A 27,260-nucleotide genomic window follows, 5' to 3' on the forward strand; every position below is an offset into this window, starting at 1 on the left:
CACATACAGAAACAACAGCAAATAACAATTACGCTGCTGCTTGCATCTTTTTCCACCATACCTTCATTGATAGTTGAATGAAAGAAATGTACTATAAATGCCTAATTTAAAACATGTTTTCTATGATGAAAATTGAGTTTTGTTAAGCACATAATAATTACAGACGTAGACTATACAAAGACCAGGAATTAAAAAAAAAAAAAAAACAGGATACTTTTTAAATGCTAATACCATTTATATCAACACTTTACCCATTATCAATGTAACAAAACTAGTATTGGAAAACCTAAATTGATTTCATCTCTTATAAAATATACAATAGTTATTTTATTCCAGTCCTATGAATAACAGCAGTTTTTTAACTTGACATTTTATTTCTAATATAGTAATAGATTTAGGTTTTGAGTGAATAGTTGTAAAAAGAAACCCAGTCCATGAGACTCATTACATTACAACATATTTTACAAATGCTTTTGCTAAATAAACAGTAAGGCATTGAATGGGTCATTCCATGATTCTGCAATCAATCTGATCCTCTGATCTTCAATTGAAAATGCCAACAAACTAATCTAATCAAATATCTCCATAAGGTTTGGGCTCTAAAGATTTAGTACATATTCAGTTATACTTCAGAGATATGTGCATTTTTAAAGCATGTCTGTGCCTCTGTGTTTCTGAAGTGGCCCTTTGAGTTTTCATAGTTAACATTTTGATTTGTTGTAATGGGAAAACCACAGCTGCCGTTTGTAAGATTCAGCACAGCTAAGTTTTATTCAGGTGTCAATCATGAATAAGCCACTGCACCTGTCAGAGTGAAGTTCACATTATTTTACCCAGATGGTGAGAAGCTGAAGATGCCAAACTATTAAAATAATTGAGGTTTACCTCCTTTGCTGGGTCAGCATCATTGAGATGTAGTACCCCATTAGTCCACACAGGGGAAGCAGCCAATCACAGAACTGTCGCCACCTCCTTTTGTAGTTTATTTGAAAACAGACATCATGAGCTGTCAGTCTTTTTGAAGAGGATACAGTCTGACAAGGGGGAGAATTACACCGGTAATGAAGCTCTAATCTGTTTCTACAGCAGTGATAGGAGTATTTCAACTGCTTTACAGCTGATCCTACTGTTTCATTTATTTTGCACAGTGATATATTAAGACTTTTACGGAATTACTCTCATTCATTAGTCAACCTTCACAAAACAAGCATATATTGCAATGGAAGGTGTATTTGCTTCTTCTTTCTCTGAACTACGTTGTTTAAAAAAATCTTCTGTGATACATTTCTGTGTTTATAAAGACTTGATGAATGAATCTTAGCCAGCAGACCCATTTGGCAAGTCTTTTGAATGTGCACTTCTTTTAAGTAGGTTTCCAACAGCTGACACCCCCGCGAAATGTCCCCAGTAAACTTATCCCAACCAGTCAGTCTGATGCCAGGCTGCAGCGTAAAAACCATTGGGGGTTGCCAGGGCAACTATATTTCTCCATGTGACAGACAAACCTTCCTGCCAACCCCCCTTTTCTGGAAAAAAGGGATTTGCCAGTGGAAAATATTTTAATAGGGTTATCATAGAGGACTGGCAGAGAAAGAGATCTATAGATGGATAAGTCGGTATCTTCACCCTGTTTTGCCAACCACCATTTGTACCCTTAAAAAAAGCGAGGCTTTTGGAATAAAGATTATAGAGTTTTAGCCTTTGGCATCTAGAGCCCTCACGTGTTTTATTTGACTGAGTGTGAAAGAGTGATAATGCTGCAAATGGAAATGGCAGGGATTCAATTAAAGCTGCAATGCAGTGTATTTAATGTACAATCCAATTCCATACACATTATTCATAAACTCTGAACGGTTTATCTGTGCAGGATCCAGAGAGTTGGTGTCATTTGAGTTTGATAACAAACCAGTTATGCATAAAGTATTTTTAGACAATGTGTCCAAATACAAAAGAGTTGCTGTTATTGTTTTACTCCGTGTGAACCTAGAGAAGTTTTTATTTTAATTTAAATTGAAATATTTTTTCAACTTAAACCTCAATAGTAGGTCATTTTATTTTTATTCAGGATTGAAAATAGTGTGTGATCCAGTGGTTTCAGTCAACAACCAGCTTTTTGTTGTTTTTCGTTTACCAATTATCACATTTGTGACTGGACATATAAAATTTTTTTATTAAAAGTTAATTTATATTTGTCATAAAGAGATAACGCTTTTTCATTTTTCTTGCCAAGAAAGACATGAGAAACACTCTTATGTCTGTATGTTCAATATGTAGGCAGAGAGTGTGGCAATTAGCATAGTATTTTATTTTGTCAGTATTTTACAAAATGTTTAAATATATGACTTAACTTGGAAAAAATAAATGCCATAACTACTAAATCCTAAACTACTAAATACTAAGTACTAAATCATGCTTCATGGTGAACTGCTGAAGAGAAGCTTTAGTTGTTTACAATAAAATCAGAACTGCATTTCACGCCAAAGTTTTTTCGAACCAAACATTTTGCTTTGCTCAAAAATCCACTATTTTAGTTATTTTGACCAACACACCTTTGTAAACATTTACCCTGTAAAGTTGAACCAATCACCATGCAATTATCCACGTCATGTATTTGAATGTTTGCTCGACTCAGTTACATTTCGTTTTGAAAATCCAAACTGTTTATGTGACTGACATCAACTTTGTTCTCAACAACCAAACAGGAAATGGGATCTAGGTTGTAGCCACTAAATGTCACATCTTGTTTGGAATCAGCTCTTGCAACAGTCAAACCTGTGTAGTTTACGTCACAAAAACTGAATCAAGACAAACATCATAGAGCATATTGTGACTCCCAGCATTTCAAATTATAATTGTTTATTCACTCAACAAATGGCTTTGGATTTCTATTGTGATATGGTGACCATCAGCATGACTGACAGCCAGTCACAGACATTTAGAAATGCCATGCATTAGTACACCAAGACACAGACCATGGATTACAGATGCTAAATGTAATCAAATAATAATCCACATAACATTAGCTTTGATGCATTAGTCTTTAAATGATTTATACTGATCCCTCTCATTCTCAAATTGCTTTGGCTTTGCAACTGCAGGGCATTACTGTGTATAACGTGCTCTTCTGTGTGTATTTAAACAAAACCAAGTTACATTTCATTTTCATGTTCACTGGGGACAAGATGCGTATGCAAAGTGTTAGTGAGGATGAGATCAGGTGCTGATATCAGCTATGAGCTGACCTTAAAACAGCATTAAAGGAGGGGAGGAGTGGGTGAGGAGATGTAGAAGAAGAGGAAAATGTGGAGTAGGAGGGGGAGGAAGATTTGTGGTGTTATATATTCTGTAGTCATATTATGGAACTGAAATAGGTCATAGAAGCAAAGGGCATATGTGCTTTTTTTAGCAGGTGTTAGAGTGACATTTATCTGTTTAATACGATGTGAAATGTTTCTTATTTTTCACAAATTCCTGCAAAAATCAGCAGAATAAGTGCAGTTTATTATGAAGTTCCTTTGACCTATTTGCAGTGTTTCCTCTAGCATAACACGTAAGAGTTACGGACTGTGAAAAAAAGCCCGAACATTGTTTTTTTCCTGTGTAAAAAACATTGACTAAACTATTTACTGAGCAGTACCAATGCTTCATAACATATCAGCTCTTAATGCTACTGTATCAGGTCACATAATCTCCCTGTTGCTGATAAGTGAATTGACTTATTAAGTAACTGATGAGCTGGGCTGCATTTAATGTGTATTTATTTTTTATTTGATAATTGAGTAGATGGCATGTAAAACATTTTTCTAAAGCTGGAGCATGAACTATGCTCAGGAATTTCTTAGGAGGAATAACTCTTACAGCTGTTATATAACCACAGGTTTAGGAGGATTGCACTTCAGATGTAGGGACACACTGATGTAGACACACTCGCTCACACACACACACACATACACACACACACACACACACACACACACACACACACACACACACACACACACACACACACACACACACATAGCTTTACATTCACGTACTTAGACACTGCTGCCTTTGTGCTGAGCAAACAGACCCCAAATAAAGACTCCAGTCATATGTGCCCTTGGATCCAGAAAATCAACTTTGCCCTTTGATCAACTGATGGCAGGAAAGAAGCAGTCGTGAGCTGGATATTAAACCAGAGTGAAGGAAGAAGGAAATCCTGCCGCACCGCTTCCTTTGACCTCTGTCACACACACACCATCAGCCATAGATTAATCTCATCACCCTCCCCTACCGAAAGATGTGAAACCATGTCACCTCTCCAGGTTTAGTTCAGAATTTGAGATATACAAACTTTAGAGGAGACACCAGCATCAAATGTGGTGACGTAGTAATTTGCATTAGGTTCCTTTTTCTAAATCATTCACAAAAGAAAGCTGCTGTGACCTTTAGTATGCCATCACTTCAGTGCTTCAGTTTAATAACATCAACAAGCTCCTGCAATTCATAAGGTTCACATCTCAGTTAACCTTCATAAATTTAAGCTTAGGAGTCCTCTCCACACTGTCTCCTCAAATGTGGGTGGGTAGGGGTGGAGGGGATCGCTCGAGGCTTTAACCGTGGTGACTGGAGCATATGAAGTTGTCTGACTTCTCAATCAGGTCACGTGAAGTCGGTCAGGAGTAGCACAGACATTTTCCAGGATGGTCGGCCTAATCTGCCAGACGTACGCCTCCCTGGGGATACAAGCCGCATGAGATGCAGAGTCAGACAGCACTCAAACATACACACATGTTCACTTCAAGCCACAAGCTTTTACTTTGCGATGAATTGAAGGACTTTGCCCTATAGTTTAGAGATGAAAGTGTCCAGTTATCCTAAAATGACAAATCCTAATTGATATTTGGTTGATTTTGAAGCTCTTTTCTGCATCTGCATGCTCTCATTACAGAGAATATCTGGGGCACACTCTGAGGTTTTTCTTATGACTCATAGACACACGGAGTGTGGAGAGTGTGTAGATGCCACAGGGACAGAGTCAAGAATTAAATTACCTTTAATGGAACTTAACCTGACTTTTAATAAGGATGCTCCACTTGACCAGTTCCTGCTCTGGCATAAATGAACAGTAACACCACACTAATAGTATCAATCACATTATGCATATGACCTATTTTCCACTTGCGACTGTGTTGGTTCTGCGTGCTGACTAATTTGCATCAATCCACCTAGTATGGAAAACCTCTTAGCATCTGGGACAGACGTGGAGAATGCTCTTTCTAGCCACAAAACCACAAACACTTGCAGTTTCTTTTAGTTACCACTAGAATAAAACTAACAAACTTACATCTTTTCACTTTTTTTTCTTTTTGTTTTTTACTTTAAAAAGTGCCACACATGCTGAAGAATTGAGTTTCCTTTAAAACATGTGGTTAAGTCACCACAGCCCACAAGTCAGGCTGGAGTGCAGGGAAAAAGAAGCGCACCCTGATATCCACATAGGACATGTTCACACCTACCCCCAAACTTGGGTCAGTGTCTTGTCATTCGGCATCAAACTACACCAGACCGGATTGTGCCGGATCAAGGGGGTTCAGTGAATTGTGTAATCCATTTGGCAGTGTTAATGTGACTTAGCAGAAAATAACTCGTTTGAGACTCTACTTAGCCCGGCATCATAATATTTTGACGAGTGAAGTAAAATGAAAGTTCAGAAGACTCTAATTTCTGGCTTCAGTAGAACAACGATAGAAGTACATCATATTATATATATCATGAAAGGAATGAAGGGAAAATGGATATAGTTCACCTAAACATGAGCTATCAGAGACAACCAACTTGTAGTACATGTGATAAATGGTTTCTATAATTTGCCTTATCTTATACTTAAGTAAAGCAAATACATGTCAAAGTTATATTTTTACACTGTAAAAAAGTACAGACATTTAGAGTATACTAAGTAGTGACAGGACAACTATTTGTGTTATGTCTGGAGGAAGTCACTATGTTTAAACAGGGGATTGGGAATGAAACATTTGTCCAAAAGAGACACCAATGAATAAACAAATGAACGCATACATTAAAACATCTGTTCATGCTTGACCATTGGAGTAATCCACACAGGAAGTGAGCCCCCCTCCTTCTTTGCGTGGGCAGGAATGCTATAATTGAAAACACGTGTGTCGTAGAAACAAGCTCTGCAAAGCACTCAGTGTGTGTGTACATGTGTATTCCCCTTTTGACTATTTACTTGGTTGTTCTCCTCACTTAGTTACCATTTTGGTCATAGTCTTTTGGCTGTTGATTGGCTGTTGGATAACTAACTAACGCAAATATTTGCTGAATAATATTTCGTTCTGCTGAGCACCACATTATCCACTGCCTTATATTTGAATATGTGTTGCATATTTCAGGGTGTTCCTGTTCTGTAACCTTTGGCTCCCTGCATGAGGAAAAGCTCATCACTAGATCAAAACTGTCACAAATGAACACTGGAATATACTGGGAAGGAATAAATATAATGACTAGAAGCACTTCATTGCACTTTTTCTTTATTTTACAGCTTCATGCTTACACATTACTTAGAATGCAATTTTAAAGACAAATATATTCATCCCATAAAAAGATTAAATTATTACACCAAATATAAAACATTTTATGTCCAACTCAACCAGCTACAACATACAAAATATAAAATATTGGTTACTGCATTAATAATGTCGCACTAAATACAGAATAACATGGGCGTTACTGTGTGAATTTCTTTACATATAAAAAAGTTAATCGATTCAAATATCGATGATATTTGTTGCCTATATTTGTTGGATATGCGCTCGCGCTTGCCTGGAGTCACGTGAGGGCTGATCGCGTTGCACAGGCTGTGTAGCGGAGCCGGGATCGGATTAACTCCCAGTGTCAAACACTTCGAACGCATAACAACAACTTCCTGTTATGGCTGCCACAATAAAGCACACTCGCAATAGACCAATTCTGTTGCCCAAGTCCAAACATGCGCGGCTCTTTTATTTTGAAAGGCACGTAGCCTGACATCCTGAATTGCTGGTTGCCTTGACGCAGTAGTATCAACTATTCTCCCGATACTAGTGGAGTGAAAGCGCATTTGGAGCGTTAACGACAAGACGCTCGGCCGCTGTGGGCACAGACACCGCTGCTGCTGCTGTTGCTATAAAGACGCACCTCTCACTAACTGACTGACGAGGACCGGAGGGACCGTCTCGCCAATGAGAGGTGTAAATGGCCACAGCGTTTCCTAAAAGAAGACGCTGCCCGTGAGACAACCTGTGCACCAAATGCGTCCTGGAAATTAGGACGCGCTGTTGACATAAATTGTTTTTTTTTTTCGCACAGCGGAACTTTCTTCGACCGATTATTTGGGGGGAAATCTTGATTTATTAGGCTGCAGCTATGGACGAGGACAGCCAAGGTAGGATTCAGTCAGTGCGATTCACACCGCTGATTTGTTGCTGTTGTAGTCAGGAGACATGTGTCTCTGTAGCCTGGCAGAATGTGTTTCAGTGTCATAACAGGAAAAGGGAATCGGGTTGGGACTTTTTTGGCCTCTTTCTTTAGAAATGTAAGACTTGACATGGAGTTATTTTTATGCCACACACAAGCAGCAACATTGATCTGGCCACAGATAAACACAGTCATCTTTCCCACGTCAGCATTTTCTGCCCCTGGCATGAAGTTAACCTCCTAAATGGACAGAGAGACCTTCACTCATGTTGTGTTATTATGGTTGTAATTACCTAATGTGTGTTGTGTTATGTTATTATGTTCTATGTGCCACATGTGTAAATGCAGAGCGACCTACATTGAAGGTGATGATTAAGACCTGCTTGACTGGATAAAGCATCACTGTCATTATTAATGCTGCAGCCATGAGAGTCAGTTTGTTCAAGCCTTTATCAGCTGTGGGCTGTTGCCACGCTGGTCCAACAGGTCCTCTCACAGGCAGCCAAGCATAGTCATGAGACAAGGATTCACTGAGTCATGACAAAGTTGTTCTTGTTTTAATAATGTGTCAGCACAGATGCCTCATCGCAAAAAGGAGCCTCCAGGCTACATCTAACGAGGATTCCGCACAGGTGGGCTTCAGAAGTTTTGAATAGGGAAATGAGATCGGAGTTTTTAAGAAGGGTCACATTTACCATTTGGTGAGAACGTGGTGAGACTGAAATATATAATTCACACATTTCACACATTTAAAAGATCCTGTGGGAGGAGCATACCCACATGGAAAAGCACACAAAATGACAACAAACAACAAAACTTCACCTCTTTGTGTTTGCATCTATACTTTGTGGTTGATTGACTTAGCAAAAATAAGTACTCACTTCATGAAGCGGCTCCGGTCAAGGGCCTGTACCTGGTGGGCCCCTCTGTGTTGCTAGCAGATCAAGATTGTCAAGATGTAACCCTGCAGATGAGAAAACATCTCTCCTGCTCTCTTACCTTAAAAAAGCCAGCAGTATTCAGTCCCACAAGTTGTCCGTGTGCAGGGCTGCAGAATGTGATTATTTGCCAGTGTACTGCATGCATGGCACGCCAGCATAAAGCTGTCATTGTCCTGTGCGAGGCCAGTCTGGCCTCCAGTGGTGGCACACGTCAGCACGGCCCCACAGACAGACATATGGCGCTGTGATGCCAGTGAGGGATAGCTGACAACAGCCGGAAGCATATAAACACACACATACACACACTTTGACTCATATATTCATGGCTGCATGCTGATGCACTGAGACTTGCACAAAGTAAAATTTTCCTTCTTCCTTGTTTCACTGTTCGCAGGGAAAATAGACAGATAAGGGATCACGACCTACAATCACAGGAGATTGTGTGCACATGTAAACAGGTGTGAGTGTGTTTTATATCACAATAATAAGAATAAATGGTGTCCTAGATGCCACAGTAAAGAAACATCGCAGGAACACTGTCACACACAGAACCACACACATAAGAGTTGTGATCTGGTGGGCAGGTGACAGGGTGGTTGATTAGGTTCAATACCCTTCACTCAATTCTCAGAAAGGTACGCACACACCATTACGAAAAAACTGGGATGGACAGAACCAGATGCTGTGGTGTCAAAGGGAGTGTAGACAGCAAGAAAGGCGTGAAGATGGAAAGAAGGTGTGAACACAAAGAGTGAGGCAGTTGTAGTAGCAGCAGTGGTGAGATGTCTGAGAGGGAATGAGCGAGACAGGACGTGTGTGTGTATCCTCTGTGTGTGTGAAGGGGAAAAGTGGGATGAAGCACCAAAACAAAGTTGGAAAATATCCAATGAATTGTGGAGCGCAGCCAGTGAAAGACACAGAGGGAGAACGGCAGTGGACGAGATATCCTTGCTGAATCAATTCTCCAGTGTATTACAGGAGTTTCTCTCAGTAAAAGTCCTTGTGTTCTGTCATTATTACTTTAAGTCACTGGACAGTGAAGGATCTCTGGCCATCCGTAACCATCCATCAGACCAGATCATACTTTCGATGGGGTTTCGCTTTTCTTTTCTTTTTTCAAACTCATAGGTTGAATTTAATTTTCCATTCACACCTGGCTGAAATAGTATTTCTGTTACACAAAGAAACTGACACCTCACACTTTTTTCCATGCAGAACTGCGTTGTAGGGGAGATAAAAAGACATTTGATGAGTTACCATTAAATCTTGTACAGTTATTCATGTTTCCTTGAGGAGGAACCATAATGACTTTGGTGAGATCTCCTTACTTTTCCTTTACATGACACTGACATTTGTGGTTTTGAGGGAAATATCCTATTAACAAATGAATAGCTTGCTATGAACTCTGGTACACACACCATGCACTCACATCTCCTACAGACAGCACTTTCTTTTCTGGTCATTACTGCCATCTATCACACATGTTAAAGTGAAGTCCTGAAGACTGCAGTAGACTGCAAGACATCATTCACTGCCCAACCTTTGAGTTCACTGTGCTGCTTTGTCATTGTCTTTTCTAAAGTGACGCAACACTTTTGACTATTTACTGTGGGTCACAATGTGTTTGAGGTGGTAACGTTAGCCGTGCATGCTAACTGGTATCTAAACAAAAACTGGCCCGCTGTTGTGTTGATGCTCCTGGAAGAAATTTACATGCATCCACTCTGATATGTAGCCTCACTTTGGACCCAATAAGAACAATTAAAGTTTAGTTTTAGTCAGGATACGTGGGACTCATGAGGATGCATGAGTTTCAGTTCCCATCCATATCTAATCTATCTGACACACATGGAAATTACCAATACTTTGGTATAATATGGCTTTCTGCCACAGTACGTGCTCAGAGGACAGTGGGCCAACAAGAGACCACAAAACATTGTGGCAGTGAAGCCTGTCTGAGTGTCGTTACACATATTCTCACATATTCTCATTTTGTATAGACACTCCATCAGATGTACACATACTGTACATTATGCCTGATTCCTCTGCTCCTGAGTCAAGTGTACCTCTGGTTAGTCAGTGAGCTGTACACAGTTTTCAATAAAGGCTGCATAAAGATTTCCATATGCTATGAATCAGACACCAGCTTTGCAGCGTGTCTTGTAATGGCCTGCACACATACTGCTGTATTTACGCACTGTGAAAACCAGCTATTTAAACTTGTTAGTTTAGTGTGTGAATGTGGGGTTATGGTACGCTGCCGCCCAGCTCAGCCGAGGTGAGCCGAACATAACAAGATCGACCATGCAGTTTTATAAGTCATTCATCTGCTGCCTGTTGGAAAGTTACTGTTACATTCAGGATCTATGTTTTCTGTCTCTGGAGTAGATTTGTGTCATGAAGCATAGGAATAAATCATACTTTAATTGTACATACCTTGTTGTGCCATTCAGACCGAATACTTTCTATCTTTCTGTATTTTTTTAAAAGAGGGTCATCTGGTTCACCTGTACTGCACATATCTCCAGAAAATTGTAGCTCTCGGGAAACTGGTATGCTGTGGATGTTTACTTCAAGTCTGAGGGGGTTTGGGAAAAGCAATAAGGGTCTGCATGGAGCCTGTGTGACTATGGCCTTGCAGGATGTCAGGGAGCAGCATTGGAATGGTGCAGTAGAAGATGAAAAGGTTGTAAAAGTTTAAGAACAGTAACCTGTTGACTACTGTTATTCTTACTTTGTTGAATGCGTCTTATTGATGTTTGTGTTCATTTCTCAGATGAAGATTGAGTCTTTCTTCTCAGGCCTTTGTGGCCTGCCCAGAGAAAAGTACGACCTCATTGTAATGTCATTGGCATGAGGATGTAGCACATCAATAATGAGTTCTGAAGAGGAGCTACAGTGAGAACTAAATCTGGCCCGTGTTGAGAAAATGTGATGCAACACAATCTGAAACCACCACCACTGAACCTGTTTTTTAAATGTGAGATTAGTAGAAAAATAATCCATGATCCATCTATCAAACCCATATAGGATAGAGGTGCAGTGGGATGTTTTTTTTGTGTTTTGTGTATTTGGCTGGGCTTTGAAAAGCCTTTCACACTCTTTTGCTCTCACCAGCGGTAATGTTTATTAAAGCGTGTGTTTTTCTTTGTTTTGACTGCTGTGCCCTCTCATGGCTCTCACACACTGGTGGTCGTACACAAGCAGTACAGCTCACCACAGCTCAGTACCCACTTTGAAATGTTGATGGGGAGATAGAGAACACTTTGGGCTTCTGTGTGCACGTGCCCATGTGCACGTTTCATCTGACAAAAAGATCTCTGAATAGAGGCCCCTTGTTGAGCATTCACACACACTTATTTGTGACATTGCCTCAATGGTTTAAGGTGGACTTAACACACATTAAGCCAGACTGATCTATAAGGAAGTCAACTTTATGAATTGCTTCTGTCCATGATCTACAAAGTTTCAAGTGAACATGAGTCATGCATGTGAATCCTCCTGGAGTACCACTTTTTTTTTCTGCCGATCAAAAAAGGGGATTATATGTATTTTTTGTCTGGAGAAACAGACGAAAAGCACATGGGGGCTTTTCTACAAAGTAGCCAGTATCCGTTCATCTAACAGGCAGTGTTGTGCGGTAAAGGTCGACTGCTCAGCCAAATCACAGATTGGGATCTGTCTTTGCAGCATTAAAATCATGAAAGGGCTTGTGGGGAGTGTGAAGCAAATTGAACTATTCTTCTCCTCTTTGGAAAGAAAAATCAGAGCGGGCTAAACATCCCAGGAGTCTGAAGCCATGTGCCGAAATGAATTTTAGGCAGAGAACATCAGAACTGCTCCACTTGGGCCATTGTGTGTCTGAGAGTTCATGGCTGCTATTAAAGTATGTGTGTGTGTGTGTGTGTTTGTGTTTGTGTACTTGTTTGTGTGTGCGTGTGTGCGTGTGTGTGTTTGTGTGTGTGTCTGTGTGTGTGTGTACGTGTGGTTCAGGTCAGAAAAAGGAAAAGCAGAGTGAGCAGAGTGGACAGGAAAGGGAGGGTTAGGGACAGTTATGTAAGCACAGAAGGATTGTTTGACCTGCTGAAGTTGCAGGAAAAGGTGTATCCCCCTTTGAGTGCCAGTACTTCTATGTTCACACTCTAAAATACACACTCCAATGATGGATGTAATACAGACAGGGTTTTAGTTTGTTACAGCAAATGCTACCAATTTCTGTGACGTACAAAATAACAAAAGTTTCAGACATGCAATTCATGTATATTCTCATTACCCTTTTCAAATTTAAATAGTTTAATTATTTGGTTATAATCTTATAATCTTCATTAATTTAAATGGTCCAGGGGTGGCTGGTGGATCAGTGTGTAGATCATCCATCGGGTTGGGATACAGAAGCAGCGTGATCGAATACGATCCCACCAGGATGCCTGCTCAGCCATGGTGCCGGTCCCGAGCCCAGAAAAAATGGGTGGGTTGTGACAGGACATGCATCTGGCCTAAAAAGTCATGCCAAGCAACGTGCAAAACATATTACGCTGTAGTGACCCCTGAGGGGACAAGCCGAAAGCTGTTGATCTTGAATTTAAGTGGTCCAAATTTTAAATTTCTGTATTAAATTACCCCTATGATTAGCTTAGCACTAATTATAAGCAAGCAATGAGCAACATTTCTGTCAGATATCTTCTCATAATCTCTTCATGGTTTTATAGATACGTCATATTATGGGTGTTTGTAGTATTGAATCATATAATGGGCTTTATGGCTTCATTCAAAATACACCACACAGTCTAGGATATGATACATTACTGTATAAGACATCAGCAGTTTATCATCATCTACAGCATCAAAGTGCACAATATTTACTTTTACTTACCTAATGTGTTACTAAAGTTTTAAGGATAAACCAAAAGTTAAATCTTAAAAACCCATCCTGGTCTGTCCCCAGTTCTTTTAAGTCATTAGTTGAAAAACCAAATCAAACCTGATTGACTGTAAATATGTGTGATGATTGTACTTATGTTACAGAAAAACCTAAGTACAAAACAGCAGGAACTGCAAGTACATGACCTACACACTCTGTGTGTGTGTGTGTGTGTGTGTGTGTGTGTGTGTGTGTGTGTGGGTGCGTGATCTGGCCAAGCTCCAACCTTTTACAACCCTCTTGCCTCCCATCCCTGAGGGCTTGTGGCACTGCCACTCCAATGCCAACTCAGCTTTAAAGAAAGGATTTGTAACACTCAGTGAGTCACTTAGGGGGTCAATGTGTCAGTAAACGACCACAGTACATCCTCAGCCTTTGCCTTACATTTTTTTGCAAAATGTGCATGTTTCCACCTTCTACCCCCATTTCTTTTTTGTAAAATGTTGCTGCATCATGCAAAATTCATTCTTCTATCACTGGGAGAAAGGATGAGCTGTGACTGCACCGCTGATGCTGGGAAGAAGGCTGACGTTGTTGCAGTCGCACAGTCTTTCTTCCTCATTTCCCATCATCAGCTCTGTGCTATCGAGAATGGCAGCAGTGTTCCAACAAGGAGGAATGCTACAGAGAGTGTGTCACAGGATGACCATGTGACACACAGTCTGTTGAGCAAACTGTCAGTGTGTATATAAACGTGTGTGTGCGTGATTGCGACAGTGTGTTTGTACAGTAAGTCAACTTGTATATGTTTATGAGAGAGAGGTGGAGATCGAGACATGCAGCAGTGGCACAGATTCAAAGAGTCTGATGCTGCAGTGGAACAGTGTGTAGAATCAGGTGCTTAAAGTAGGTTAGTGGTGCAAAGCTCAGCCCAGCTGTGTATATACGTTTCTTCACTTTCACTGTTTCACTTGTGGAGCAGTGTGTGTATGTAAATATGCATTAATGTGCATGCATGAATGTAAGTGTGTCTCTTTGTATGGTATGTGTATTTATGCTTACGTGTAGGATTAGTGAGAGCTGTGAGCCATGTCTATGCATAGACAAATGGAGGGGTGCCCCTCAGGTCAGGGGCTCAAGCAACTCGCTGTGACTTGCCACTGGAGTGATGGAGAACACACACACACACACACACACACACGTATACAGTATACATGAACTGGATTCAGTTATTGCAGAAAAAAAAGCACTTAGAAATTGAAAACAGGAGTGCGTTTTGCATTCCTGATAGTCTGTCATGTGACTCGTAGGATGGTTTGTCATCAGGATGTAAGGATTCACCACTCCTCTGTTTTATGCTTTCCCTTGACCCTGACCCTTGGACTGTTGAAGTGTTTTCAGATGTGATGCCTGTTGTCCCTGCACCGAGGACAGTGAAATACAAAATGAATACCCTTCAAAGTCCTAGGTCAGAGTGGCAAGATCCATAATAAACCACAAGGGCATTGATAACCGGATGTTTCAACAGGAACTATGGCAGCACGACATATACTTGTGGTGCTTTTACACACGTTGTCTCCCTGTCCACACCCGCAACACATAACTCAGGTTGCATCACTGTCAGTGCTCCCACAGATGATGATTATCTATGATTGAGTATCCGATGCAGCTTTGACTGGGTCATCTCACACACACCCACACACACAAACACGCATACTAATGCAAAGTGGGCTTAGGGCATCTCTGAGGGTCAGATTTTACAGTGGCTCTCAGGCACAGGTTACTTCACACGTGTACTTAATCTGTTTCTTGACCTCTGTCATGTTCAATTTCTGTCATCATTATTGACGTTATGCACAGCAGCTGACCTTTCTAAAAGCATTTAGCTATTTTTGTCACTGCCCCTTGAGAATGTATTGCGGCCCAGCTGAACATGATGCAAATGCTTCATCATTAATCTCCTCATAAATGGACTCAGTCGATACCTAAACTGAAGCAATAATGAGCAATTATTGTTCTTCCCTCAGGGAAATGTCAGTCAGTGATATTCAAAACATCAGCAGCTCTGCAATGGTGAAGCATCCAGGAGATCTGTTCTCATACTTGCTTGTACACTCTCAGGGGGCTCTACGTGTGCTTAGTTTCATGGTAAAACTCTGGATTTCCAGCATTTCTCTCTCCTTACTAGAATCTAGAGAGAAGAAGAACCTATTTTCTTGTTTCTGCTTAGATAAGAACAGCTGCTATTCTGATAGCTTATAATGTCTGACACCAAAAATACATAAACATTTTACGCAGTTGTATGTGAAGAGGAAGTGTCAGGAAACTGCTCATATGTCTGCCCAAGCTCTATTTTCATATCTCTGTCACGTCAGATTTTCCTTTTTTGTTCGCCCTGTTTGTCTTATAAACTATAGGCTGTAAGCACAGGGGATTATACAAAGAATGATCTAATTTTTCAAACTAAAAAGTGAATATAGGCCTAAGACCCACATAAAACCCTGCTGGCAGGGAAGCATGTAGCTACAAGAACTTTTAAAAATCTTTGTGCACTTATAATCATAGAATTGCTACAATGAAAATATAAATTAAGCAGTATTTGCATCTACTTTAATCGCAATAGCTCTGAAAAGCTAGAGGGAAACACTGCTAATCTATATTTTTTGATGAATTCTAAACCATCATTGACACATTGATGTAATCTGTTGTTTGTTAGTTGATGATTGTGTTGTTACCCCACTGTACGTGCAAAAAATTATGCTGATGGGCTGAAGCCGAAGAAGACAGCACCATGTGCCACTCCTTTGAGCTATAACAGGAAACAATACAAGATTGGAAAAATGTTCCTGGTCTAATGATTGACATTGTCAAATGGTAGGGTCCGAATTTGGCATAAACAACATGAAAGCATGGATCCATTCTGCTTTGTAGCAACAATTCAGGCTGCTGTTGGTAATGTTGTAATGGTGTAGGGGATATTTACTCGGCAAACCTTGGGCCCCTTAGTACCAAATGAGCAATGTTTGAGTGCCACAGCCTAACTGAGTATTGTTGTTGACTATGTTCATCATGGTGCTCTATGTTCAATGTAACTGCTTTCTTGAACATGACAATGAGTTCTCTCTACTCAAATGGCTTCCACAGTAGCCAGATATCAATCCAAAAGAGCATCTTTGGTAAGTGGTGGAATGGGAGATTCACAGTAAGGATGCGCAGCCAATAAATCTGTGGCAACTACATAATACTATCATGTAAATATGGGCAGAAATCTCTAGGAAATGTTTTCAGTGTCTTGTTGATTCTATGGCACAAGAAGTTAAGGCAGTTCTTAAGGAGAAAGCAGGTCCAACATAGTTTTATCAAAGTGTACCTAATAAAGTGGCTAGTGAGGATATTTGGCAAAACCAGAATGTAAATATATTTTTTAGGAGACACAGTTGAACCTTGATGCTATAGCCACATGGGTTACACAATCAAAGTAATCCTACATGCTTTCATCTACCTCTGTAGCAAAAACAAGAATCTGCTTCTCTGTGGAGCTGATGCAAGACTCCAGACTTGTTTGCTTCAAACCAAGCAGTGAGATTTAAAATAAAAGACTTAAAAAAATAGCTTCTCTGTGCAAAGGCTTGCAATCTGGGAAACCCCTTTATACAGAACTTGGGAGGGAGTGATGGCCTGACCTGAAACCGCCCACATAGTTTGTGTAATAAAGAAATCCTGCTAAGGCTTTAAGTCTCTTACAAACTCTTTTTTTCTTCTCTATTCCTCCCACTCCTCATCCACGACTTCCAGCCTTCTGAAAAACAACTAAAGTAGAAGTGGAGTCTTGCTCAGCAGCTGGAACATCTCTGCATCATTCTGTCTCCTTTCCGTTCCCTCGGCCTGTCCTGTCTGCACTGCTCTTTTGTGGAGTTAAAGCCTGAGCCAAGTTATAATCAGCCTCTGGTGCTTCTGTCTTGTCTGTCACGTGCAAGTTCTGCTCGTCTGCTCAGAGCATCCATATCAGACTGTGGGCTGATGAGACACTACAGTTATTTCCTGAGTGAGTCACTCGGGACTGTGGGGGTCCTCACTGAGGCCCTGCTAAAAGGTTCTGGAGGCATCTTATGTCCTGTCAGACTGCTCAACTGCTTAGCTGAGTATTTATTGCCACCATAGGATTTTTAAAATTAGGACTAAAGTTCAAACTGCATGTCATTAAAATGTTACCTCATAGCATAAAATGTAATTTGTAGAAGTGTACATAGCTCTAAAGCCTTCTTTTTCTTTAACCTGTCATGGCTTTATAACATTTGAAACAACCCCGTCCCTACCTATGAGCCCTTACAGTTCACTTTACTCTTTTCATGCCACTCTTATTTACCACAGACCGTTTATAACCACTTCTAATTGAGGAAATATCTCATAATAGGTCAGGAATTGTACTTGTGTTTATTAGTACAATGATGTTTATCACTTAGGGACCAACATCAATTCAACATGCTGAATGGGCTGAAAAGCTGCCAATGGGGTGCCAATGGTGGAGTATACACCCGATGGAGACTCCGTGACACCCTGTTGCTGATAGCAGACTGTCAACTTGGTGTGTCTGGGCCCAAAGTCTACAGTCACGCTAACTACAATCTGAGTATGTACTTAAGGTAAACTCTAAAGTCTGGATGTTAAGAGGGTATAATGTTCATGATGTTCACTATTTAATGTTGCATTTTACAATACTAACACATGCTACCTAGGCTTATCAATAAAGACAAAGTACAGTAAGATATTTGGAGGAATTCAAACTCCAAACCGATGATGATACTAGATGAGACCCAGAGATCAACAAAGTTGCATTTCATCTTCAGGGGCATGCGATTGTTTGCACTACATTTCATGGCAACACATCAAATAGTTGGTGAGTTGTTTCAGTTTGGACCAAGGTAGTGAACCCAACATACATTGCTATAGGTAGAGCTGTGTTGTTAAAATAGGATTACTCTTGTGTAGCAGAATTTATTCTATTTTACCAATTTTTACCAATTTTAAGTCCTTTTTCGAGACCTGAATTCCTGGAAGGCGAACAGGTTTATTGCGATTTTCCTTATCCTCTGATCAGGCTGTCCTGTGATTAGTAGTGCAAGTGGAAGGTGACCTTTATATGGAGATTACATCCAGCAAACAGAAACTTCTCCAGGGCTTATGTGAGAGTAGGTGTTGTTTTGTAACAGTTGATACCTTAGTCAATTAGGAAATGTTTCGTCTAGACACAGAGTGAGGTGATAAAGAGAGACAAAACAAAGCTTTACTATCACTGTCCGCTGATACAGATCAAACTGCAGGCTGTCAAATTCAACTGTTCATTTCAAATGTCTTTGGGAAAAAGTCTCCGAATTGAGACTGATAAGATAAGAAAAGGTCTCCATTTCTGCAGTCAATTCATGGCAGACAGATGGCCTATGTTTTTTCCAAGAATTTGAAAAATGTAAGCAAAAACAGAATGCAATCATTTGCAAATAATTCAAACCTACTTTTTATTTCGGAAATTCTGCAAAGACATATTGAATGAAGAATGTGATTGAAAAAACAGCACCTACTGGGGTTAATGGGGTTAATTGACATCCCAGAGAGTCTGATAGAAGTAAGGAGGGGATGAGCCTGCTAGTTGTTGTGGATTTAATCAGTGTAAAAAACCTTTGGCTGAGCACAAGGACTGTAGCACACAGTTCAAAGCATCCATTTGGGTATAACATGGTTAAAATGGGTAATATTGTCTTTTTCAGGTGAGACCTTGCTTATTTCAGCAACACAATGTCAAACCATATTCTGCACATTACAACAGCATCCATAATAAGAGTAGAGGTGCACTCCTTTCCTGTCACCCTCTGAAAACATTTGGCACATTATGAGGCACAAACTATAACAAATGAGGCTTTGAATTGTTGAGCAGCTGAAATCCTACATTAAGCAAGAATGTGAAAAGAAATTGCTTCTAAAATTAAAACAGTTTGTTCTCCTCAATTCCCAAAACTTACTGTTGTTAAAATAAGAAGTGATGCAACATAGTGGTAAACAAGTCTCTGTACCAACTTTTTGAATATGTGTAGCTGCCATCAAATTCAAAAGGAGCAAATATCTTCAAAAACAAACAAACAATTTCTCCATTTAAAAACCTGTGTTGTTTGTGTATTATTTAAAAAAAATCTCAGCATTCTGCTTTTTACATTTGTTTTACAATGTCCAAATATTTGTTTTTAAATGATTTTGCTACATCAAGAACCATAATGAAAGACCATCCCCTCTTCATGCTCATAGTTAAGTAAAGACTGAAAACAAGAAGAGACTTTGCTACCAAAACTAATCAACTAATTGTAACATATGATGGCCCAAAAATAAACCAATCAGAAGCAGTTATTCAAATCCAAATGGAAGCGGAAACGTTTCTGAGTGGAACTTGGCAAACGCAGCACTCAATCATGAATAAGTGACTGTGACTAGTGGGTCTGTGAAGAGACTGTCTTGCTTCAAGGGATTGTGTTAAGAGCCTTTGAGGCTTTGAAGAATCAAACGGCCATGTTGTGTTTGATGTAACCTCTGATTTTTCCTTGTAATCTAATTTTCATAAAGAGAATGTTGTGGATGTCTCTTCTGAGATAAGAGCTAACAACAAGTGATTGCTGCAAACTTGGAAAATATTCAGTAATTCAGTAATTCTAGACAAACAGAAAGATAAAAAAGACCAGTTCATTTGCATTTGACATGGTTTTCTGAGTGATAAAAGATTACAAAAACCTACACAAATACAAATATATTTCCACATTCATCAAGAAAATTGTATTTCGAAATCTTGTGGATGTGGATCCTTATTCACACTTCTGAACTGCGGTGGTGTTGGAAAACCTCATCAACGTTAGTCGGTAAAACTGCACTTTCTGTATATCGTCTGTTCTTCACATTGACGCATTTAACAAGCAAGTATTGATATGCAAACTGATGTTTAAGGGTATTATTACGAATTATTAGGAATTTTGGGAGTGGAAATAGGCTTCATGGACATGGGTTCTTTTCCTCAATGATTGAGTTTATAAAGTCAAACCAGGTGTACAAGCATCTTAATAAATCAGGTCAAAGAATTGTGAATCTGTTCACATTTTTGCAGAGTTTTATGCATTTAGCCCAAGGTGTCTTATCAGTTGTTTCACACCAAGGGGATATCGTGGTGTAACATGACTTGCAATACTTGAAAGACTTGAAAGACTTCTGCTATTTCAGTCTTTCCTGTAGAAACCCGTGGGAAGTTGTCTCTTTTTTTGTCCAGATGATGGTGAAAATTTTCAGCCTCTTCATCACAGCTCAGGAGAAGGCAAGCCCAGTCTTTAAAGTCAACTGCTTTGGGTCAGGCTGTAGGCTCTTGTTCTAATGGCCCTTCATGTCTTTTTATTGAGAGTGGAGCAGTATTTTTTAACTAATCTTTGTTCAATTAGAACAACGAGAAGTCAATGGAAAAGATAAGGCAGATGGGAAACTTTCCCAATGCTCTATCTTTTATAAAACATCTTTGGAGATAGCAACTGTAATGAATAAGAAGACTTTGGCCAAACCCTGTTTTTAGATAAACAGAAACATGCAGCAAATACGTTTTCTCCATCTACACATGCTCAAGTAAAAAATATACAAAGTTCTGATTCAAATCACACGTTTGCAGTAGTGCCAGTGAAACTTCATAATGGTTTTTCTAAAGGGACTGTATGAAGTGGACAATACCCTGAGGACTGTGGCGTGAGCCACTGCTCTTACAAAGGTTACAGCTGAAGCTCCTTAGGTAAGTCGACTGTGTTTAAACCGAGTGTCAAAACTGCATCAAATCCAGATGGCATCATGAAATGAAGATGGGCTTTTTGACACTTTGTTTTGTTTTTTTTTAAATTAGAAGGGCAGATATTTGAGTTGAGTGTTAATGCCTGTGTAAAACAGAGGAGTGGAAGCAGATGACCGGAGTACAAAAGTGGAAAAAATGCAGAGACATTGATGAAGAGAAGCAATGAGACAGGGCAGATGCATAGAGGGCTGGTTGGACCAGACAAGGCGGTTGCAGTAGGAGGAATGTGGGCTATTTTCAAACCACTACTGTCATCTGTCAAGAGGCAGGAACTGTCAAAGAGACTGTCAGTGTGTGCGTGTGTGTTTGTGCTTGTGTTCCTATGAGTCTGTGCGGATTCGAGAGCTGTGAGTAGGAGTAATGCTGAGGGGAAAAACAATTACTACACACCTACCACAATTGCAGCTTACATGAGCGGGAAACAGGCTGCAAAAAGCTGTGTAGGATCTTACAGCTGCCAGCAGCAGTACTCGTACTCCTAGTACTGACCATCATAAGGAAACACACACCTCTACTGATGGGATGTCAGTTACTTTGAGGACTGGAGAGAGGAAAATGAGATGTGGTATGTATAGGACCTTACAAAGCAAATGAACACCATAGGGGTTGTATCTTATTTTCACTTCAGATGCATCATAACTAACAACCTAAACTCTTAATGCAAACCCCAGCCCCTCAGGGATTTTTTTTATCTTTTGCTTTCTTAGATCATTTTAAACCATTTTTTAACTGCATATATTTTCAGCAGCCACACCACAATCTAGTATTGGCTTGTTTTGACCTTGTGTAAGTTCTCACTAATTAGTCTGTGGTGGGAGCGGCCTCAACCTGTTTGTGTGGTTGCTATTGTTACGGGAAGACCAGCCCAGTGGTCCTAAGCACAGCAAACATCCCCTCCAATGTCACCCTGCAAGCCTGGTGAAAGTCAGGAAGTGTTTCACAGGCTCTGTTCTCTCTTTGTTTTCTGTTTTCATTTAGCCAAGTTTGTCACACACACACGTGTGAACTAGTTGAGTGACTGCAAGTCTCTCAAGTCCCTTATGAAAAGATTTATAAAAAAAGATACTGCACCTTTTGAGATTTATTGGATTTTATTGGGATTGTCAATAAAATTTGAAGCAAATCGCAGTCTGAAAACCAGAATTAGTCTCCATTTTCCCGTAGTCAGCTCCAAGCTATGTGGCTTCTTTCTAGGATGCTTTCATCTGGATTAAAGGGCAACAGAACGTAATCCAAAACATAAGCATTACTTAACATTCACTCTTATTGATTACATACAGTTGTCCCACAGGTCTGCAAGTTGACCCTTAAATAAACATCACCCAGTGACACGGGGGGGATCAGTATGCAAGTCCATTTTCTCTACTGCCCTTGGTGCCAAGGATAGTGAGAATGCGTGACTGTCAAAGGCACTTAACCACCAGATTTGTAATCAATAAAAGCCAGTCTCAATCAGATGCCAGTCTGTCCTACATCTCTAAAAACATCAGACAGTGGACTCTCCGCCCAGATGCTAACTGGAATAAGGAACCACACATGTTTTATTGAAACTCTTACGCAGTTTGCAGACGATTAGCTCAGAGAGCAGCTTTAACATGTGGGTTTAACACTTACACAAACAAATATCTGTAGCTGTGCTTATTCACAGCAAGCCTAGCAACAGACTGTGATCACTGGCTCTAACAAAGGATGTGAGGAGATTAGATATAGACGGTCTTCAAGATTTCGCCTGAAACACATTCGCTGTTATCAGTGCTGTAAATAATTTTCATGTGATCTCTGTTTCCTTTTAATGACATATGACCACTTAGATCATGGCAAGTTTAAAGTTACAGTTAGACGTAATCCATGAGATTTTACTACTAAAAATCTGCATAGTTTTTTATTTTGTGGATATCAGTGACTTAAATTTAAAGGTACAATTTTTAAGATTTCAGGCACATTAATGAAAAAAGTCAGTAGATGTTGTTTTTCCACTCTGCTATGCTGTGATCACACCTCAGGCCTCTTAGATGCCACAAGTAGTTTTCCACACAAAAGAAAATTGTTTTGGGGGTGTGCACATGGCTTGTCTACAGTGTCTAACAGTTCAACTTCAATTCCCATTTTGAAAGGATCCCCTTGCTTTAAAATAAAAACCTAATAATGCCTGACTTTGCTCCATGCATTTCCTGTGTTTGTTTCACAATGAAAAGCCCCTGAGTGGTTCATAAGTTGAGTGCTTTCAGTAGCAGGAGCAGAAAATATTCGGTTTATGTTACAAATTCGAGAAATGGCTCTGATAAACTGTGAACAGAGAAGCTTTGATTGATGACATAAAGCTATTAACAGTAATATGGAAACATATCAGAGCATTAGTTTGTGTGTCATTTTTATGACACACAAACTAATGCTTAGAAATGCCATTAACAGTGATAACTACTATATCAAAAGGCAAAGACAGAGTCTTACATGAAATGCTGACCATAACTAGCATCAAACATGCATTCATTACATTTATTAGCATCTCATCTCACTTAGATAACAAATCCTCTTGACATAAACTCACTAAATGCCACCATGTTTGTGCTGCGTTAGTTATCGCTTGTAGCCCGTGAACTTATCGACCTTTTTCTTAACCCCTGGAGGTGATCAGAAGTAGAACGCTAGAAGCGATGATGAGATCACCACAAGGAAAATCTTACAATACTTTGAGTATAGTAACAGTTATTCATCCATGCATGCCTAAATACCAATGGGGGGGAAAAGGCTAAGCATGCAAGTTTGGACTATTATGAGGATTTATTGACTGGAAGTAGGGGAGCAGGTTGTAATATGAAAAGGCTGAGTGGTGTATTGGTAATCTACTATATACTGCTGTGTCTGAGTGTTTGGCTATAACCTAATATGGATTATTTTTCCAAGGGGCTGCTCTCTGTGGAAATGCACACACTCACAGATTCCTAGACGTTCATGTATAATACATCAGGCATACTGTCTCGGCTGTACAGTAGCAGTTACCCACACAACGATACCACATTATTCTACGCTTTCCACATTGCTACTGTACAAAACACACACAGCAGGGGGATAGTTACCAAAAACAGATTCTGTCTTCTCAGACAATTTGTACTATTCTTCAGTCCAGCCAAGCTGTCCAGCCAGAGTAGGAGGGATGGAGGAGTGTTTTGTGCATTACAGACGTAGGTTGCCTGCAGGGTCTCTCTGCTTCACAATTACTGCTTTATGAGGCTACTTTTGTGAAGCCAGGAAAAAAAGAGCAACACAGGCAGAGAGTGTGAAGATGTCTGGTGGGCTAGTATCTGTTCCTGCATCACTCAAGTATTTTTCTGTCTTTACAGTTAAGAGTTGAGAGCTTTCTTTTGTGTCCATGTTTCTCTGACATGCAGAAATGACATCTTTCCAACTTTTTCCACATTGTTGTAAAAGGCATGTTTTGTCAACTGTTTTCAGCAATGTTAAGAATAAAATTAAGTTTAACCTGACATTTTGGGAAATATGCTTATTTTACTTTTTAAACTGCGAGTGAGAAGATTACTGCCACTCATATGTCAGTATAGCAAATACAAAGCAGCCAATCAGCACCTTCAAAGCTCAGCATTTATCGTGTTGTATATTCTATTCTGTTTCCAGTCTTTATGTTAAGCTAAGCTAAACAGCTGTTTGGGTTACAGGAGCTTCAGATTTTATGGGTACAAGTGGTATCACGCATGTCGTCAAGCTCTTAGCATAAAAGTGAGTAAGCTTTTCCAAGATGTTGAAAAGTGCCTAGTGCCCGTTCAATTTGTGCTGACTTTACAGTGACTACTGAAATCAACTTTACTACCTGAGTACTCAGCAAGCACAAACAATGCAAACAAAAGAAAATAGAAAGAAAAAATACAGGGATAAACAAATCCACCTTTTCCCACCCCTTATGCCACTTGGCAAATAAATTACTTAATTAAATCAGTAGCAGCTATGTTAATTGCAGCTGTTTCCTTACTTCTAAGAGAACATAGCTATCTTTTGTATCATGACCATTGCTAATCATGTCTGTAGTATGCAAGGATTTAAATCTTGAATCAGTCAAACCAGTAATGGCACATTTTTTTCATATCTTGATGAGCAGAAGTTGAGTCATCTTTAACTGCACAGCACACAGATGTATTTATACCCTACAACCATCCCACTCACTTTGCACCTTTTTTTTGCAAATCCTTCTTCTCTGTTTCTTACATTCCTTTCACTTTCTTCTGTTACTCCTTTTTATTTAGTCTTCAGGAGGCTTGTAGATCATGTCTCACTCTCACAATGATATAGTTAAAAGACCTCTTATCTGGATCCCTGATCTCTTGACTGACCACTCAGCCCTCAGAACATAATAACCTAATGGTCCATTGGCTTTTACACGTGTAGAGCAAGATGTACATTGATTCAGATAGTGTGTGAGAGAGATACAGCACATAGATAAAGAGAAGCTAACTTTACCTTTCTTTTTATTATTTACAGTCGGGGCTAAAAAAGGTCTGAATTGCAAAGCTGCTTAGCGCTATGATTCAGTTGGGGGATTTAAATCTCTCACCCCCACTTCAAGCACTGGGGTAGAAGCGGACAAAAAGCAAAAAGAGAGTTAGAGGAGGAGTGTGTGAGCATTGCAGAAGCACACTCTGACTCCATGTGAAATGACCTACTTCCTGTCATCTCACTCTCAAATGGATTTTTCTGTTTTCTGATGTGTGGAGGAGAGAGGGGGAGGTCCACCGAGGGGTACAAGGGGGAGAGGTTGACGTGGCACGGTTAAATGAAAGATAAGCAGTTGGCTCAGGAAACCATTGGAGTACAACATAGTGCTGTGTGTGTGAAGTATAAATCCTGTATGCATGGCGTGTGTGTGTGAACTCACCTGTGTATACAGTGTTTGTGAGTATACGCAGTAAAACATGCATGTTGCATGATGTGCTCCACTCTCCATGCAGTGTTACAGTAATTATCCCAAATGAGGGCTCGGAAAGCCAATATTTTAAGCGGAAGGTCTCTCCAGATGTTCAGTGTGTGTGTGTGTGTGTGTGTGTGTGTGTTATTTATGTAAATCATCTGTTTTTCAACAGGGAAGTTTCTGTAGTTATAATTTCATTAGAATAAAGTTCTCATGAGAACTCTTTTTTCCTCATGTGGCTTTGTATGTAATTTAACACTTATGTTACACACCATATACTGTGAAATGTAAAGACTGTGCAATGGTGGGGATTTTCTTTCATTGAGTTACAGTAAGTATTGCAGTGGCTTCCAGCTTCCAGTCAGACCTGTGAGATACCTGTGAGATACACTCTCAAATTGTAGATTTACTCTTGTTAGTGTTCTACAGGCATATGATAATATGTTTCAGTTTAGCCTTTATAGCATAACTCACTCAACATTCTGCAAACATGATTATAATAAAAACTTACCAATGATTGAAGAAAGTTTACTGTTTTCACAAACTATTCTCCGCTTGATTAAGGCATTATTGCTATTTTTACTGGCTCATCAGGGGGATGGGCTAATGTTTCATGTAAAAGAGGAGTGGGTAGGTCTCTCTGCCATGAAACGCAAATGCACGGAACAAAGAATAGTAAATTAATAAAGAAGAAGCTATTTTTCAGATCTCAGAATGTACTTCCCCTCACAAACATGCCTTAGAGTGTGTGAATTCCTTTAATGGATGTAAAGATGTGTACAGAATTTTGCCTAATCAGAAACTTTAATTATGTTCATCTACTTGAATTACAAACTGCCTCTTTTGACATGTGAAACCAAATATGCAAGAGACGTAGAGACCCAAAAGGCCACAAACCACTTCAAATTTTTAATTTCCAGACCTCCCTATTCTCTGTGTTATCATGACACACAACAATTAAACCTAGCTAGGTTTAAAAAAGAAATGCAACTTCTGTCTGTTAGTGTATTAATTCAGGTCATGAGTGATATCTTTAGGATGCATTCATTGAGCAGCTATGCACTGTCAAGCTTAAGTCCTCTGGCTCTGGCTGGCTGGTCTGAAGGTGAATTAATTTAATCCATCCTCATAACCCTGCCCTTCTTTTGCTCCCTCACACACACACATGCACGCGCACACACACACACACACACACACACACACACACACACACACACACACACA

The 27,260-nt window shown here is 39.8% G+C and overlaps 1 protein-coding gene across 3 annotated transcripts in view; it reads left to right on the forward strand.

Annotated features, from left to right (window-relative positions):
• Nucleotides 1–7,055: 7,055 nt before the first annotated feature.
• cyth3b (cytohesin 3b) overlaps nucleotides 7,056–27,260 on the forward strand; it is a 34,456-nt gene continuing 14,251 nt past the window's right edge. Inside the window, exons 1-2 of one of the 3 annotated variants that reach the window (XM_067477622.1) lie at nucleotides 7,056–7,426; nucleotides 17,724–17,890. In XM_067477622.1, the coding sequence (XP_067333723.1) occupies nucleotides 17,743–17,890 (148 nt within the window). In that variant the 5' untranslated portion in view covers nucleotides 7,056–7,426; nucleotides 17,724–17,742. Of the gene's footprint in view, nucleotides 7,427–17,723; nucleotides 17,904–27,260 lie in introns of those variants that run through there. The other 2 variants (XM_067477624.1, XM_067477625.1) reach the window with 2 other exon arrangements.

This window comes from Channa argus, chromosome 15 (assembly GCF_033026475.1).
Source record: "Channa argus isolate prfri chromosome 15, Channa argus male v1.0, whole genome shotgun sequence".
NCBI classification, from domain to species: Eukaryota; Metazoa; Chordata; class Actinopteri; order Anabantiformes; family Channidae; genus Channa; species Channa argus.